We start from the raw sequence: 15,845 nt of genomic DNA, 5'->3' as shown, positions 1-15,845 counted from the left end.
ATTTCTAGAACAGGTAGGTTTTCAGCAGGCAGAGACGGGCTGAGCAACCTGTCAGCAACCTGGTGAGGTAGAGTCTATTATCATCAGTATGTAACAGATGGGGAAACTCAGACTTAACACAGTTGAAAGAACAACTTGAGCTGACTCTAGTTGTAGTTGTCCACACCTGTAGTCCCAGCTCATCAGGAGGTTGAGACAGGAGGACCATTTGAGCATAGGAATTTGAGGACAGCCTGGGCAGCATAGTGAGATCCCGGCTCTTAAAACAAAACAGAACAAGGGCTGGGAAGGTGGCTCAGTGGTAGAGCGCTTGTCTTGCATGCATGAGACCCTAGGTTCGATTCCTCAGCACCACATAAGCAGAAAAAGCTGGAAGTGTCTCCGTGGCTCAAGTGGTAGAGCGCTAGCCTTGAGCTGAAGAGCTGAGGGACAGCGCCCAGGCCCAGAGTTCAGGCCCCATGATTGACAAAAACAAAAACAAAAAACAAACCAAAAAAGCAACTGCCTGCAGCCACAGAGGTAAGGAACAGCACGGTATGAACTCAGTCCCAAATTGTGCAACTGTGAGGTCTCAGGAGCCAGAAAACATAACTGCTACCTTGTCTTGTGGCATGGATGTGGCCTCACCTAGCTGCCAGGGCTGGGTTTGTCCAGGAGACACCTGGGAATAGAAGGTACTAGAGTTGCTGCACAAGTCTGGGAGGAAGGAAATGAGAACTTGAATGTGCATTAGGTGGGGACTAAGTCTCTGAAGGATAAAACATCTTAGCAGGGATCTGGGGCCCTTGCAGCTACACAGAGGTGGCAAACAATGTGCAGAAGGAGGAGACGGTCCTTAACATCCAGTTTGTGCTGCTGGACTGTTCAAACCTCAAGTTCTCTTTGGTGCAACACTGCAATGAATGGCAGAACAAGTTCACGACTCTGCTCAAGGAGATGGCAGCTAAGCACCTGCTGGAGCTGCACACCTACCTGAAGGAGAATGCAGAGAAGTAAGACTCATTTGGGGGCGGTTGGATATGTGTGTATATGTGTGCATGCTTGCATGTGCATGTGTGCGTGCACAAGCATGTGTGTGTGTGTGGGGGGGGGGGTGTTTCACCTACAACACTCTGTTTGCTTGCCTTCAGAATCGGCCATCCTCCTCAGACGCTGGAGGAATTGGGGAGCAGTTTACAACTCATGGAAACCCTGCAGCATGATTTGCCCAACCTGGAAACCCAGATACCTCCCATCCATGAGCAATTTGCCATTCTGGAAAAGTATGAAGTGTCTGTTTCAGAAAGTGTGAGTTCCTGTGGTGTTTGAGCCACTCCACTTGGGCCCATACCAAGGGTAACAGGTAGTGGAGGACTTTGATACCATCTGTGGACAGTAAAAAGTGAGGGGGAGAAAACTCAAGAGTCAGAGGCCAAGCATGGCGGTTCATGTTTGTAAGCCTAGTTGCTCAGGAGGAAGAAATAGGAGGATCAATAATCGAGGACAGCCTGGGCTAAAAGACTTTCATCTCAATTAATAAGCAAGCATAGTGTGACACTTCCATAAATCCCAGCTATGTTAGAGACTGTAGGTAGGAGCATCACAGTGTGACATGGGTCAGTCCTGGACAAAAAAATGAAAAATAACTAAACACTTGGGGAATAGGTCAAGGGGTAGAGCACCTGTCAGCAAATGCTTAAGTCCTGAATTCATACCCTAGTACTGCCAAAAAGAAGGAAAGGAAAAGAAAAGGAAGGGAAGGGGAGGGAAGGAAAGGGAAGGGAAGGGGAGGGAAGGAAGGAAGGAATGACGGAAGGAAGGAAGGAAGGAAGGAAGGAAGGAAGGAAGAAAGGAAGGAAGGAAGGAAGGAAGGGGAGCTATGCTCAAATGATAGAGCACTAACCTTGAGGGGAAAAACCCCTCAAAAACAGCTTCCAGGCCCTAAGTTCAAACCCCAGGAGTAGGAAGGGAAAAAAAAATTGAAGCCTCTGAGAACCAAAGTGATTCCTTTTAAGCCTGGCAATTGTCAAACACACCAGGCTTCTCCATGGACTCTGATCTACAGGACCAGAAAAGAGTCCTGGGTGGAGGACTGGGGATGTAGCTCAGTGGTAGAGTGCTTGTTCAGCATGTGCGAAGCCGTGGATTCAATACCCATCCCTGGAAAAGCAAAAAGGCAAAAACAGCATTGGTGAATGCCAGGTGCTGGTGGCTCATATATGTAATCCTAGTTACTTAGGAGGCTGAGATGTAAGGGTTGTGGTTTGAAGCCATGAGGCTTTTTTTATAAAACCTGAAACTGGGACTTGAACTTAGTACCTGATACTCTCACTCACTGGCTAAGACTTTACCAATTGACCCAAGCCTCCAACCTTTGTGAGGCTCTTACCTCCCATTAACCAGGAAAAAACCAGAAGTGGTAAAGGGCCAGCTTTGAGGAAAAAGTGAAGAAATAGTGTCCAGACTCTGAGTTCAAGCCCCAGTATGGGTACACGCGCATGCGTGCTTGTGCGTGAGAAGGACAGGCCTGTTCACTGGTCCTCCTTTCCTGTTGGATGTTCCCAGGTCCTGGAGATGCTGGATAATCTGAATGGGGAATGGCTCACCTTCCAACAAACTCTCACGGACAGTGAACAAATGCTGAAGAAACACAAGGAGAAATTCAAGACAGGCCTTATTCATTCTGCCGATGACTTCAAGAAGAAGGCACATACCCTTCTTGAAGACTTTGACCTAAAAGGTACTTTCTCCTTGCTCCATTGTTGCCCCTTGTTTAATCTTTGTTTTGTGATCCAGCGTTTCTCTGTCTAGAAAATTCGAGAACAGATGAGAGGAGGGAGGATGGTGCTGGGGAGGGAAAGAGCTGGGTCTCCTTCGGCTCTGTTAGTGGCCAGGCGCACGGACTCGCTGTCTCAGATTTCCAGTCAGAAGATGCAGCTCAGCTCCTATTTCCACTGTTCTCATTCAGACTGCTTTTCTTCCACCTGTATCTGGCTCTCCAGCCACATTTTGCAGTGTTTATTGTTGTTGTTTTGTTTGGTAAGTTTTTCTTTCTTTTTTTTTTTGCTTTAGTTATTTTTTTAATTTTTATTTTTTATTGTAAAGATACTATACAGAGGGTTACAGTTACATGAGCAAGGTAATGAGTACATTTCCTATTGAGCATTGTTACCCCCTCCATTGTTTTCCCCCTACCATCCCTGCCTCCCTACCTTCCCCGAGGTTCTTTTTTTTTTTTAATTGTGATTAAGTGATTACATAATTTCCCAAATTTCACAGTATTGTGGAATAGTGATGCTCATTTAAAGTCACAAGTTCATTCTAACTTTCCTGGAGCAAATTGTCTATCACAGTCTATAACATATAACGGTGTACAAATATACACCATACATGTGATCAGCAGCATGGGGATATTTAGTAGTGGTTCAACCAGATGAGTGGGAGTTCTTTGTTTCTTAAGTCCTGTTAGTTTTGTCATATCACCTAACATTTTGGATTTAGCATCTACTTATCAGGGAGACCATGTACCGTTTGTCTCTTTGCTCTTGGCTTACCTCGCTCAACATGATTCCTTCTAGCTCCATCCATTTCCCTGCAAATGCCATTATTTTGTCATTTCTAATGGCTGCATAATATTCTATTGTGTATAGATACCACAATTTTTGGATCCATTCATCTGTGGTGGGGCATCTGGGTTGTTTCCATATCCTGGCTATTGTGAACAGTGCTGCAATAAACATGGAGGTGCACGTGTCCTTGTATATTGGTTCCTTTTCTTTCTTTTTTAAAAATCATTTTGATGCTGGTACTGGGCCTTGAACTCAGGGACTCATGCTTTTTTTTGCTCAAGGCTAGTGTTCTATCATTTGAAGCACATTTCCACTTCTGGATTTTTGCTGGATAACTGGAGATAAGAAACAAAGGGACTTTTCCCACCTGAACTGGCTTTGAATCTCAATCCTCAGCCTCCTGAGTAGCTGGGATTACAGACAGACATGAGCCACTGGTGCTGGCTACATGTAGCAGTTTTTTGTTTTTTGGTTTTTTTTTTTAGAAAGATGACCTCCTATTTCTCCATGCATTTCTTCTTCCTGCCCTTTCCTTCTCTCCCCCGCGCCCCCTCTCTCACTTTTGTGAGGAGAGAAGTGAAATTCACCCCCAGAGATAGGAAAGCCATGAATGCGTCTTTTCAAGGGATGGTGGATGGGAGCAGGGAGCTGAGCTGTACCCTGAACTGCCCCCAGGGCCCTTCACCAGCAGCGTGGGTGCTACTGCTGCCCTGGAGCAGATTGCCCAGGTACGGGCTCTGCTGAACAGCATGCGAGAGGAGGAGAACAATCTCCGATCCAACCTGGGCATCTTCAAGATCGAGCAGCCGGCCTCCAAGGACCTTCAGAACCTGGAGAAGGTGACGTGCTAAGCTAGCCCTGTGGGAGCAAGGGATAAAGGCAGGTGCTGAGAAGGTGTTCTCTGCACGCAGAGCTGGGACCAGGTAGATGAGGTCACTAGAAGCTTTGTGGATTTGTTTTTTCTATCGACGTAAAATTCACATAGCAAGACTAACCGTTTTTTGGTCAGTGTGGGGCTTGAACTCAGGGTCTGAGTGCTGAACCTGAGCTTTTTTGCTCATGGCTGTCACTCTAACACTTTGAGCCACAGCACCACTTCCGGTTTTCTGGTGGTTCATTGGAGGTAAGAGTTTCATAGACTTTCCTACCTGGGCTGGCTTTGAACCATGATTCTCAGATCTCAGCCAACAGAGTATCTAGGATTACAGGATTGAGCCACCGGCGCCCAGCCTCAGTGGTATTTAGATCATTCTCAATGTTATATGGCCACCATTCCTGTCCACTTCCAAAACATTTTCATGATTCTAAAAGGAGACCATGTACCCTTCAATAATCCACTCCTCATTCCTTCCCTCAGCTCCTATCAATGACTATTTCCTATGTTTATGAATTTATCTATCTTGGAAATACTTTATAAATAGAACCATGTATAATGGAACTGTATAATATAAGGTATTCTCTCCCCCTCCATTCTCTGCCTGTCTCTTCAGGCCAATACTGGGGCTTGAACTCAGGGCACTGTCCCTGGGCCTTTTTGCTTTTTTACTCTCGTGGCTGGCACTCTACCCTTTGGGTCACACCTCCACTTGTGGCTTTTGGTGGTTAATTGGAGATGAATCTCATGGACTCCTTTGCCTGGGCTATCTTTGAACCGTGATCTTCGGACCTCAGCAGGAGCCACTGACATCTGGCATCTTTTGTTTCTTGGTTTCTCCCAGCCAGCATAGTATCTTCCAAGTTTGTTCAATGGGCACAGATTGGTACTCCATTCCTTTTTATGGCTGAATAATATTCCATTGTTTGTACTGATCACATTTTGGTCATCCATTTATCCATGGGTGGATGACGGTTGTTTCTGCCTTTCGGCTGTAGTGAGTTGTGCTGCTACGAACATGCATGTTCTCGTTCCTTGTTTGCACACCTGTTTCCAATTCTCATGAATGTAAGCCTAGCAATAGAACTGCTGGGTCATATGGTAAGTCTATATTAAGGTTTTGAGACACTGCCAAGCTCTTTTCCACAGCAGCTGCCCCATTTTTATATCCCCACAAGCAATGTACAAGAGTTTCGATTTTCTCTCTGTATCTGTGCCAACATTTTATTTCCTTTTTGAAAAAAAATTTTTTTTTTTAGTTCTAGCCATTCTAGTGGGTGTGAAACGATCTCTCGCTGAGATTCAAATTTGCATTTGCCTAATGACTAATGATGTTGAGCATCTTTTCATAAACTTATCACTTGATGAGCCTTACAGTGAGAGAGAGGAGGGAAATCTATGCTTGGAGGTGGGAGGTGGTGGTGTCATTATTTGGAGGGTCACAAGAAACGGAAGAAAGGACCAGAGTGAGGTCAGCCATCCCGAGGGAGAAAGCAAGCAGCGCCACGTTATACCAGGTGTCTTTATGCTCTTGGTCACCCACAGGAGCTTGATGCCCTTCAGCAAGTATGGGAGATCACTCGGGACTGGGAGGAGAGCTGGAACCAATGGAAGATGGGCCGGTTCCTGACCCTGCAGACGGAGGCCATGGAAACCATGGCCCATGGGCTGTTTCGTCGCCTCACAAGGCTTGCCAAAGAGTATAAGGTATGTGGAGACAGGACAAGGGGGCTGGAGAGGCCCCACAGAGAAAACAGGACAACAGGGATGTGGCATTCTGGTCTTATAATGGCTCCCATCTTTGCTCAGGACCGAAACTGGGAAATTATTGAAACCACTCGCTCCAAAATCGAGCAGTTCAAGAGGACCATGCCGCTCATCTCAGACCTGCGGAACCCTGCCCTCCGAGATAGGTGAGCCAGCGCCTCTACTTGGGGTCCACCTGCTCTGTCCCCTAGGCCTGTGATCCCACCTGGCTCCCCCGTTCCCTTTTGCAGTATCCAGAGTGTTCTCTTCCTGCCATGTTCATGCATGCCTGCTTTATTATTCTCATTTTATTTTTTAAAAAATTAGAATATTTGTGGGCTGGGAATGTGGCTTAGTGGTAGAGTGCTCGCCTAGCACACATGCAGCCCTAAGTTCAATTCCTCAGTACCACATAAGCAGAAAAAGCTGGATGTGGCACTGTGGCTCAAGTGGTAGAATGCTAGCCTTGAGCAAAAGAAGCTCAGAGGCTGGGAATATGGCTTAATGGTCAAGTGCTTGCCTAGCATACATGAAGCCCTGGGTTCAATTCCCCAGTAGCTCATTGACAGAAAAAGCTGGAAGTGTTGCTGTAGCTCTAGTGGTAGAGCACTAGCCTTGAGCAAAGGAAGCTTAGGGATAGTGCCCAGGCCCTGAGTTCAAGCCCAGGACTGGCAAAAAAGAAAAGAAAAAAAGAAAAAGAGGAGGAGGAGGAATGTGGGAGGAGGAGGAGGAGGAAGCAGAAGCAGAAGCAGCTCAGAGACAGTGCCCAGGCCCTGAGTTCAAGCCCCAGGACTGGCAAAAAAATTAGAATTTATTTCAGTACTGGACATTGAACATTGTATATGTTAGGTAAGTGCTAGATCCCCATGTATTATTTTATTTTTGGTGCTACTGGGGGTTAGATTCAGAGGCTGACAATTTCCAGATAGGCAGGTGTCTACCACTTTAGTGGTAGTCCTTTATAGGTTTTGCTGGCAACAGAGCTTGCTAACAGCTGGCCAGACCTCTACTATTTAACCCATGCCTTTAGACTGACTTTTTTTTGGGGGGGGTCTGGTCGTGGGCCTGAACTCTGGGCCTGGGCGCTATCCCTCAGCTCTTCACCTCAAGGCTAGTGCTCTACCACTTGAGCCACAGTGCCACTTCTGGCTTTTTTTCCCTGCTTATGTGGTGCTGAGGAATCGAACCCAGGGCCTCATGCATGCAAGGCAAGCACTCTACCACTGAGCCACCTTCCCAGCCCTAGACTGACATTTTATTAGTTAATTGGAGATGGAGCCTGAAGAACTTTTCCTTTCTGCCCAGATTGGCTTCACAATATAATCCTCAGAGCTCAGCCTCCTGAGAAGATAGGATTACAGGAGTGAGCCATTCCAGGGCCTCATACTATTACTTGGAATTTTTGCTCATGGCTGGTGCTTTACCTCTTGAGTTATGCCTCCAGCCACTCAAGCATTTTTGCTTTAGTTATTTTATAGTTTTGGTAATTCTGGGGTTGCCCTTAGTATCTTGCCCTTGTTAGGCAAGGGCTTGATCACCAAGCCATGTCTCTCTGGCTATTTTTGAGCTAGATTCTCCCTCCCTGCCTTGAGTATGCCTGGACTGTGATTCATTTATTTTAGGCTTTCTTAGTAGCTGAGACGGCAGGTGTGTGCCACGATGCCCAGTTTCCTTCTGTTGAGGTGGAGTCTTGGGAACTATTCCTCGTGGGCTCGCCTGGAATAGCAACTTTCTCAATCTCCGCCTTCGAAGTAGCTAGAATTACAAGCTTCAGCCACTGGCATCTGGCTGCTACAGTTATTTTTGGAATAAGTTTTTTGTGCTTATGCCAAGCTGTGCCTAGACCCTGCTTAACTCAGGAAATCAACAAGATCATGCTTGGATGTTCCAAGTGGTGTGGCACAGGCCTGCTTTGTGCTGCCTACTGTGGTTAAGCCTGTGTCTTTTGTCATACAATATGTTTTGCTTTGATATCGTCCAAATGTTTTTTGCTTTTCTGCCTCATTTAAAACCTTCCTAGTTAGGTGCTGTTGCCTCGTGCCTGTAATCCTATCTACTCAGGAGACTGAGCTCTGAGGATCAGGTTTGATGCTAAGCCAAGCAGCAAAGTCTATCTCCAGTTAACCAGCAAAAGGCTACAGATGAGCTGTGGCTCAAGTGGTAGAGTGCCAGTTTTGAGTGAAAAAAGCTGAGAGATATCACATAGGTCCTGTGTTTAAGACGTAGTACTAACACACACACACACACACACACACACACACACACACACACACAAGACCTCTATTTTAAAGTTAAAAAAAAAATCTGTACTCAGCTGAGATCTGAGGACTGGGGTTCAAAGCCACTCTGAGCAGGAAAATTGGTGAGATTCTGATCTTGAATTAAGAAAAAAAAAAGCTGCAAGTAGTGTTGTGGCTCAAGTGGTAGAGCACTAGTCTCGAGCAACATGGAGCTCAGAGACAGTGCCCAGGCCCAGAGTTCAAACCGGGACCAGCAAAAAATAAAAATAAAATAAAATGAATTCTATTCAATCTTTCTTCTAAAAATATTGTGTGATTTTCAAGTTTACCTCTGGAATTCGTTATATGGTAGAGGAGGTAGTCTGAGCCAGCCAAATTATTTTGTCAATAGTGTTTCAATCTTGATCTAGCCATTAAGGAGAAAATAATTTTACTTCTTTCCCATTGGCTCTAGTGTAATGCTTTGGGTGGAGCTTCCTCCCCAAGTGTGATGTGGTAAAGTCTAAACAAACACCTTTATCTACTTAAGTTATTTAGCCTCTCTAAACTTTAGTTTCCTCATCTAAATTTGGAATAATCTTTTAGGAAGTGGTTGTGAGAATTCAATGCAGTATTTCCTGTACTTAGCTCAGCCCATGTTCCACAGTGAACCTGCAATACTGAGTGTTTTATGTGCACACCTGCCTAACTCCCTCTCCAGAGAATCAACTCCTGCAGGGTGACACGTCAATCTTTGTATTCCCCACAGTGCCTAAGATTGCACCTTAGAGCCTATTTAGTCAAATCTGTTAGATCATGATAATAAATACCCAGACTCATAATGTCCCAGTGGGAAGATGCACAGGGAGTGATGTGTGTGTGTGTGTGTGTGTGTGTGTGTGTGTGTGTGTGTGGTGTGAGTGTGTGCATGTATGCCAGTATTGGGGCTTAAACTCAAGGCCTTGTGCTGTTGCTTAGTTTTTTTACTCAAGGATGACACTCTACCACTTGAGCCACACATCCACTTCTAGTTTTTTTGCTGGATAATTGGAGATAAGAGTTTTTCAGACTTTTTTTTACCTGAGCTGACTTTGAACCAGAATCTTCAGATCTCAGCCTCCTGAAGACTTAGGATTACAGGCATGAGCAACTGGTACCTGGCTGATTTTTGTGGGGAGGGAGGAGGGCACTGTTCTAGGGAGAAACTAATGGTTTCACACACTCTATGCCAATGTTCTACCACCTGAGCTGCACCTCCCATTTCAGGGAATGAATGAGGTTGACCCATTTCAGTAGGCTCTGGCCCCCTGCTCACACATCCTATTCCTGCCTGTAGGCACTGGGACCAGGTCAGAGATGAGATCCAACGGGACTTTGACCAGGAGTCAGAAAGCTTTACTTTGGAGCAGATTGTGGAACTTGGGATGGATCAGCATGTGGAGAAAATTGGGGAGATCTCTGCCTCGGCAACGAAAGAATTGGCCATTGAATTGGTATGACACCACCCCCATCCATCTTTCCCACTTCGTAAGCTTCCTGGAACACACACTTCCTGCTCTTCTTCCCCTTGGGGACTCGAGTTCTCATTGTGCCATCTCCCAATTTCTCTTCACAGGGATTACAAAACATTGCCAAGACTTGGGAGGTGACTCAGCTAGACATAGTACCCTACAAGGATAAGGGCCATCACCGGCTCAGGTAGAGATGGGGGTTTCAGGAGAGGGGAGATCATGGGATCTGGGTTTCAGGGCAGGGACCAAAGTTTGGCAGTTGAGGATGGGCTGTAAGTTTGATCTCCTATTCCCAGAGGTACAGAAGAAGTATTCCAGGCCCTGGAAGATAATCAGGTAGCTCTGTCCACCATGAAGGCGTCACGTTTTGTCAAGGCCTTCGAGAAGGAGGTGGACCACTGGGAACGTTGCCTCTCCCTCATATTGGAAGTTATTGAGATGGTTCTCACAGTGCAGCGCCAGTGGATGTACCTAGAGGTGCTGGCCCCTCCGTACCTCCTCCTTCTACTCCTTTGTATATTGAGGACACATTATTGATTCTGTTGCCAACCTCATTTTCCCCCATTCATTACAGTCAAGTTGTTTGTGTGAGTGAGTGTGTGTGTGTGTGTATATAGATATGTATGTACATGTATGGTATTGGGGCTTGAACAAAGGGCCTTGTGCTCTTGTTTAGCTTTTTTATTTAAGACTAGTGCTCTACTAGTTAGGCCACAGCTCCACAGTTTGGGTTTTTACTGGTTAATTGGGAACAAGAGTCTTTCAGATTTGTCTGCCCGGGCTGGTTTTTGAACCATGATCCTCAGCTCTCAGCCTCCTGAGTAGCTAGGATTACAGGTATGAGCTACCAGCAGTGCTTAGCTTAATCATCGTCTCTCACATTGAATTACCTTTTTAATAATCCTTTGCTCTTCCTAGATTCTCATTCTATTTTTTTTCTTGAGTACAATGATGACTTTCTAACTGCACCACTTCCTTCTAGAACTTGGGTATTCTGCCTGATGGTTTCTAGTGCTCTAATTTTTTACTCAGTTGTCTTCCTTGGTCTGGGAACAGGGAACAGAATATGGAGAGTATGTTAGAAAGTCTTTCACCCCAGTTCTGTGACCCCCTCAGAATATCTTCATGGGAGAGGATATCCGCAAGCAGCTGCCCAATGAATCAGCCCTATTTGACCAGGTCAACAGTAACTGGAAAAGCATCCTGGACCGGATGAGCAAGGACAACAATGCTCTCAGGAGCACCCACTATCCAGGTCAGAGCTCCACAGCCTTCTTCCCCCCCCCCCCATGGTCCTGGGCTTGCTCAGGGCCTAGGTGCTATCTATCCCTGAACTTTTTGGCTCAAGGCTAGCACTCTACTGCTTAAGCCACTAATTCTACTTTTGGCTTTATTTGGTGGTTGAGTAGAGAGATAAGTCTCATGTACTTCCTTGCCCAGGTTGATTTTGAATTACAATCCTGAAGTCTCAGCCTCCTGAGTAGGAGTAGCTAGGATTACAGGTGTAATCCTAACACCCAGAAGACATTGCCTTTTTTAAGTGTGTGTGTGTGTGTGTGTGTGTGTGTGTGTGTGTATGCACACGCGTGCTCTGCTCCCGCACACTAGTCCTAGGGCTTGAACTCAGGATCTTAAGCTCTTCTTTGGCTTATTTTGCTCAAGGCTGGTACTCTGCCACTTGAACCACTCTTTCACTTCTAGCTTCTTACTGGTTAATTGGAAATAAGAGTCTCTCCAATTTGTCTACTCAGGTTGGCTTTGAACAGAGATCCTCAGATTTCGATCCCCTCAGTAACTTAGGAGCTGGAATTCAGGTGTGAGCTGCCAGTGCCTGATAAGTTCTCGATCCCCTTTAGGAGTGTTGGGGTTTGAATTTAGGGCCTTGAGCTTGCTACACAGAAACTCTACCACTTGAAGCACACATTCAACCAATTTTTTTTTTCCACTTTAGTTCTTTTTTTCAAGGAGGGTCTCACATTGTTGCCTAGGGCTCAGACTGTGATCCTCCCACCTCTGCTTCCTGTGTAATGGAGATTTTAGATATGACTACTACTCCTGGCTTACTGATTGAGATAAGGTCTCACCCCTCATTTCCCCAGCTTGGCAGAAAAGTCTATGAGACTCTTATCTCCAATTAACCAGCAAAAAGCCAGAAGTAGAGGTGTGGCTCAGTGGTAGAGTGCCAGCTCTGAGTGATAAAGAGTGATAAAGCCAAAGGAGAGCGTGAGGCTTGAGTTCAAAAGCCCCAATACTCTCTCTCTCTCACACACACACACACACACACACACACACACACACACACACGCATGCATGCACGCACGCACGCACGCACGCATGCACCACCACCACCACCACCACCACCACCACCAACAACAACAACAACAAACTAGGTAAACTAGATCTTGGAACTCCAAGTCTACTCAAGGCAGTATGAAAGAGGCCATCAAATCACATTTAATGCTCATCTTTCCAGGCCTCCTGGACACACTGATAGAAATGAATACAATCCTGGAGGATATTCAGAAGTCTCTGGATATGTATTTGGAGACCAAGCGCCATATTTTCCCCCGCTTCTACTTCTTGTCCAATGATGACCTGCTGGAGATTCTGGGCCAGTCCCGGAACCCCGAAGCTGTGCAGCCACACCTCAAAAAATGCTTTGACAACATCAAATTACTGAGGATCCAGAAGGTCAATAGAAGTGGCTGTGATAGAAAGGAGGGCAGGGAATGGAGGCACAGACTAAATGAAAATATTCAAGGCCTTGGAGGGAACCAAGCCCTCCCAACATGAGGGTGACAAAAATTAGTAATTCTAGATCCTGATGGGCGCTGGTAGCTCATGCCTTGTAATCCTAGCTACTCAGGAGGCTGAGGTCTGAGGATCTCAGTTGAAGCCAGCCTAGGCAAACAAATCAGATGGACTCCTATCTTCAATTAATCAGCAAAAGGCCAGAAGTGGAGGGGTGTCTCAAGTGGTAGAATGCCTAACTTGAGTGAAAAAGCCAAGTGAGAATATGAAGCTGGAGTTCAAGCACCAGTGTCTGCACACACAATTTTCTTGTTGTTGTTGTTGGTTGTGGGGCCTGAACTCAGAGCTTTTTTTGCTCAAAGATAGCACTCTGCTGCTTTGAGCCACAGCACCACTTCCAGTTTTCTGGTGGTTAATTGAAGATAAGAGTCTCATGGATTTTCCTGCCCAGGCTGGCTTTGAACTGTGATCCTCAGCCTCCTGGGTAGCCAGGATTACAGGCAGGAGTACCAGCGCCTGGTGCAAAAGTATTTGTAGATCATCACAGGATAGAACTTTTCAGAAACAGTACTATGAAGCGGAGAGAGGAGACGAGAGAGGGGAAGGGGAAGAGAAGGGAGAGAGGGGAGGGGAAGGAGGAGTATGGAGGGGAGAGGAGAGGAAGAAATCACCCTTCAAAGATCCCAGTACTTTAGGTGAATATAAAAAGCAAGCAGGTAAGTGCATTAATAGCTTCTTCTTGTTCCAGGTTGGGGGTTCCAGCAGCAAATTGGAAGCTGTGGGAATGTTCTCAGGTGATGGCGAATATATTGATTTCCTCCACTCAGTACTTTTAGAAGGGCCTGTGGAGGTAAGTTGTGCTGAGCGCATAAGAACCAAGCTGCGTTTTCTTCTGTTAGAAAGCCAGCTTGACTCTATGAAGGCAGAACATCGCCATAAAGGGATATGAATTGTGTTTTCAGTTGCTTTTTACACACCCACCTGCCGTTCCTGACTGTTAGAAGCCTCTGTCTTCTGCCTCCATTTCTTTTGGGGAGTTAAGCCAGCCTGTTGCCTACCTCTTGTTCTTCTCCTGGGTCCTAAGTCCTGAAGTCCCGTTTCCCAAGTACTTTCTCCTGGGAGAACCTGGGATCTGACCTTGGGTCATCATATTATTCACCTTTCTCCAGAATTGGCTGGGTGAAGTGGAAAGGACCATGAGGATAACGCTGCGGGAACTTCTCCGGAACTGCCGCGTGGCTCTTAAGAAGTTCCTCAACAAGAGGGACAAATGGGTGAAGGAATGGGCTGGTCAGGTGAGCTGGGGCCAACACAGATGAGGAACAAAAGGCAGTTAAGCGAATAGCAAGGAGAGTAAACTCTGGAGCAGCCAGGCACCAGTGGCTCACGCCTGTAATCCTCACTACTCAGGAGGCTGAGATCTGAGGATCATAGTTCAAAGCCAGCCCGGCCAGGAAAGTCTGTGAGACTCTCATTTCACAATTAAGCACCAAAAAGCTAGAAGTGGGACTGTGGCTCAAGTGGTAGAGTACCATCCTTGAGTGAAAAAGCTAAAGGATGCCACCCAGTCCCTGAGTTTAAGCCCCAGTACTGGCACACACACACATACACACAAAGTAAGGAAAGAAACAGAGAGAGAGAGAGAGAGAGAGAGAGAGCGTACCAGGCACTGGTGTCTCACGCCTGTAATCCTTGCTACTCAGGAGGCTGAGATCTGAGGATCGCAGCTGGGGCAGGAAAAGCCCATGAGACTCTTATCTCCAAATAAAACCACTCAGAAAACCAGAAGTGGCACTGTGGCTCAAGTGGTAGAGTGCTAACCTTGAGCTGAAGAGCTGAGGGGACAGTGCCCAAGCCCAGAGTTCAAGCCCCATAGCCAACAACAACAACAAAAGAAAGAAAGAAAGACCTTAGAATTCCACAAAATGGAAGTTTCTTGTCTCCTCTTTGGGGCTGTGTGGGTGGCGGAGAGCAGGGCTGGGGACCAGCTTGTGCACCTGCCTTAGGTGGTAATCACGGCCAGTCAGATCCAGTGGACAGCTGATGTGACCAAGTGCCTGATGACAGCTAAGGAGCGGGCAGACAAGAAAATCCTCAAAGTCATGAAGAAAAAACAGGTGGGGAACTCATCAGGCCTGGGGTTGACATTGGCCAGAGGAAGATGAGCACTGGAGTCAGAGTTAGCAAGGAGTTGGTGGTAGCAAAGGGTCCAAATGAGGGTGTGAGGCCAGTGAGGTTTTTCTGTGCTTCTATTGGGTGGAGGAATGATGGGTGGGATCAGCATGGGGTTAGGCTGGGTTGAGATGAGATTTGGCTTTGGTGACATTGCCTTAGTTGCTTTGTCCTTCTTTCTCACTTCATTCCACAGGTGTCCATACTAAACAAATATTCAGAAGCCATCAGAGGGAACTTGACCAAGATTATGCGGCTTAAAATTGTGGCTCTGGTGACAATAGAAATTCATGCCCGGGATGTATTGGAGAGGCTTTATAAGAGTGGCCTAATGGATGTCAATTCCTTTGACTGGCTCTGCCAACTTCGGTTCTACTGGGAGAAGGTGCTAAGGGGGCAGCTCTCTACTCTTGCTCCAAACTAACCTTAATGCTTTCATTGTTCATTCCTTTTTTTCTTTCCCTTTTCATTTTCTTTCCCTCCCTCCGTCCCTGCCTCCCTTCCTCCTTCCCTCCCTCTTCCCTTCCTCCCTCCCTCCCTCCTTCCCTTCCTTCCTCTCTCTCTCTCTCTTTCTTTCTTCCCTTCTTCCTTTCATTCTTTCTCTGCTTGTACTGGAGATTTGAACTAAGAAGCAGGGCACTCTCCCTTAGCTCTATTGCTCAAAATTGATATTCTACCACTTGAGCCACAGCTCCACTTCCAGTGTTTTGCTGGAGATAAGAGTCTCATGGGGGCTGGGAAGGTGGCTCAGTGGTAGAGCGCTTGCCTTGCATGCATGAGGCCCTGGGTTCGATTCCTCAGCACCACATAAGCAAAAAGAAAAAAGCCGGAAGTGGTGCTGTGGCTCAAGTGGTAGAGCACTAGCCTTGAGCTGAAGAGCTGAGGGACAGTGCCCAGGCCCAGAGTTCAGGCCCCACAACCGGATCCCCCCCCAAAAAAAAAGAGTCTCATAGAGGGCTGGGAAGGTGGCTCAGTGGTAGAGCGCTTGCCTTGCATGTATGAGGCCCTGGGTTCCATTCCTCAG

The 15,845-nt window shown here is 46.6% G+C and overlaps 1 protein-coding gene across 1 annotated transcript in view; it reads left to right on the top strand.

Annotated features, from left to right (window-relative positions):
• Window positions 1–15,845, top strand: part of Dnah2 (dynein axonemal heavy chain 2) — a 131,521-nt gene that overhangs the window by 56,780 nt on the left and 58,896 nt on the right. The window contains exons 19-33 of the mRNA XM_042670874.1: window positions 792–992; window positions 1,131–1,287; window positions 2,545–2,719; window positions 4,224–4,387; window positions 5,968–6,129; window positions 6,232–6,335; window positions 9,724–9,880; window positions 10,003–10,085; window positions 10,195–10,375; window positions 11,015–11,153; window positions 12,372–12,589; window positions 13,398–13,499; window positions 13,819–13,944; window positions 14,656–14,766; window positions 15,018–15,206. Of these exons, the coding sequence (XP_042526808.1) occupies window positions 792–992; window positions 1,131–1,287; window positions 2,545–2,719; window positions 4,224–4,387; window positions 5,968–6,129; window positions 6,232–6,335; window positions 9,724–9,880; window positions 10,003–10,085; window positions 10,195–10,375; window positions 11,015–11,153; window positions 12,372–12,589; window positions 13,398–13,499; window positions 13,819–13,944; window positions 14,656–14,766; window positions 15,018–15,206 (2,269 nt within the window). The remainder of the gene's footprint in view (window positions 1–791; window positions 993–1,130; window positions 1,288–2,544; window positions 2,720–4,223; window positions 4,388–5,967; window positions 6,130–6,231; window positions 6,336–9,723; window positions 9,881–10,002; window positions 10,086–10,194; window positions 10,376–11,014; window positions 11,154–12,371; window positions 12,590–13,397; window positions 13,500–13,818; window positions 13,945–14,655; window positions 14,767–15,017; window positions 15,207–15,845) is intronic.

The sequence above is a fragment of the Dipodomys spectabilis genome, unplaced genomic scaffold, assembly GCF_019054845.1.
Source record: "Dipodomys spectabilis isolate Male_0828 unplaced genomic scaffold, ASM1905484v1 ptg000576l, whole genome shotgun sequence".
NCBI lineage: Eukaryota > Metazoa > Chordata > Mammalia > Rodentia > Heteromyidae > Dipodomys > Dipodomys spectabilis.
The sequence above is the reverse complement of the archived record's forward strand: the minus strand, read 5'-3'. Positions and strand labels throughout refer to the sequence as shown.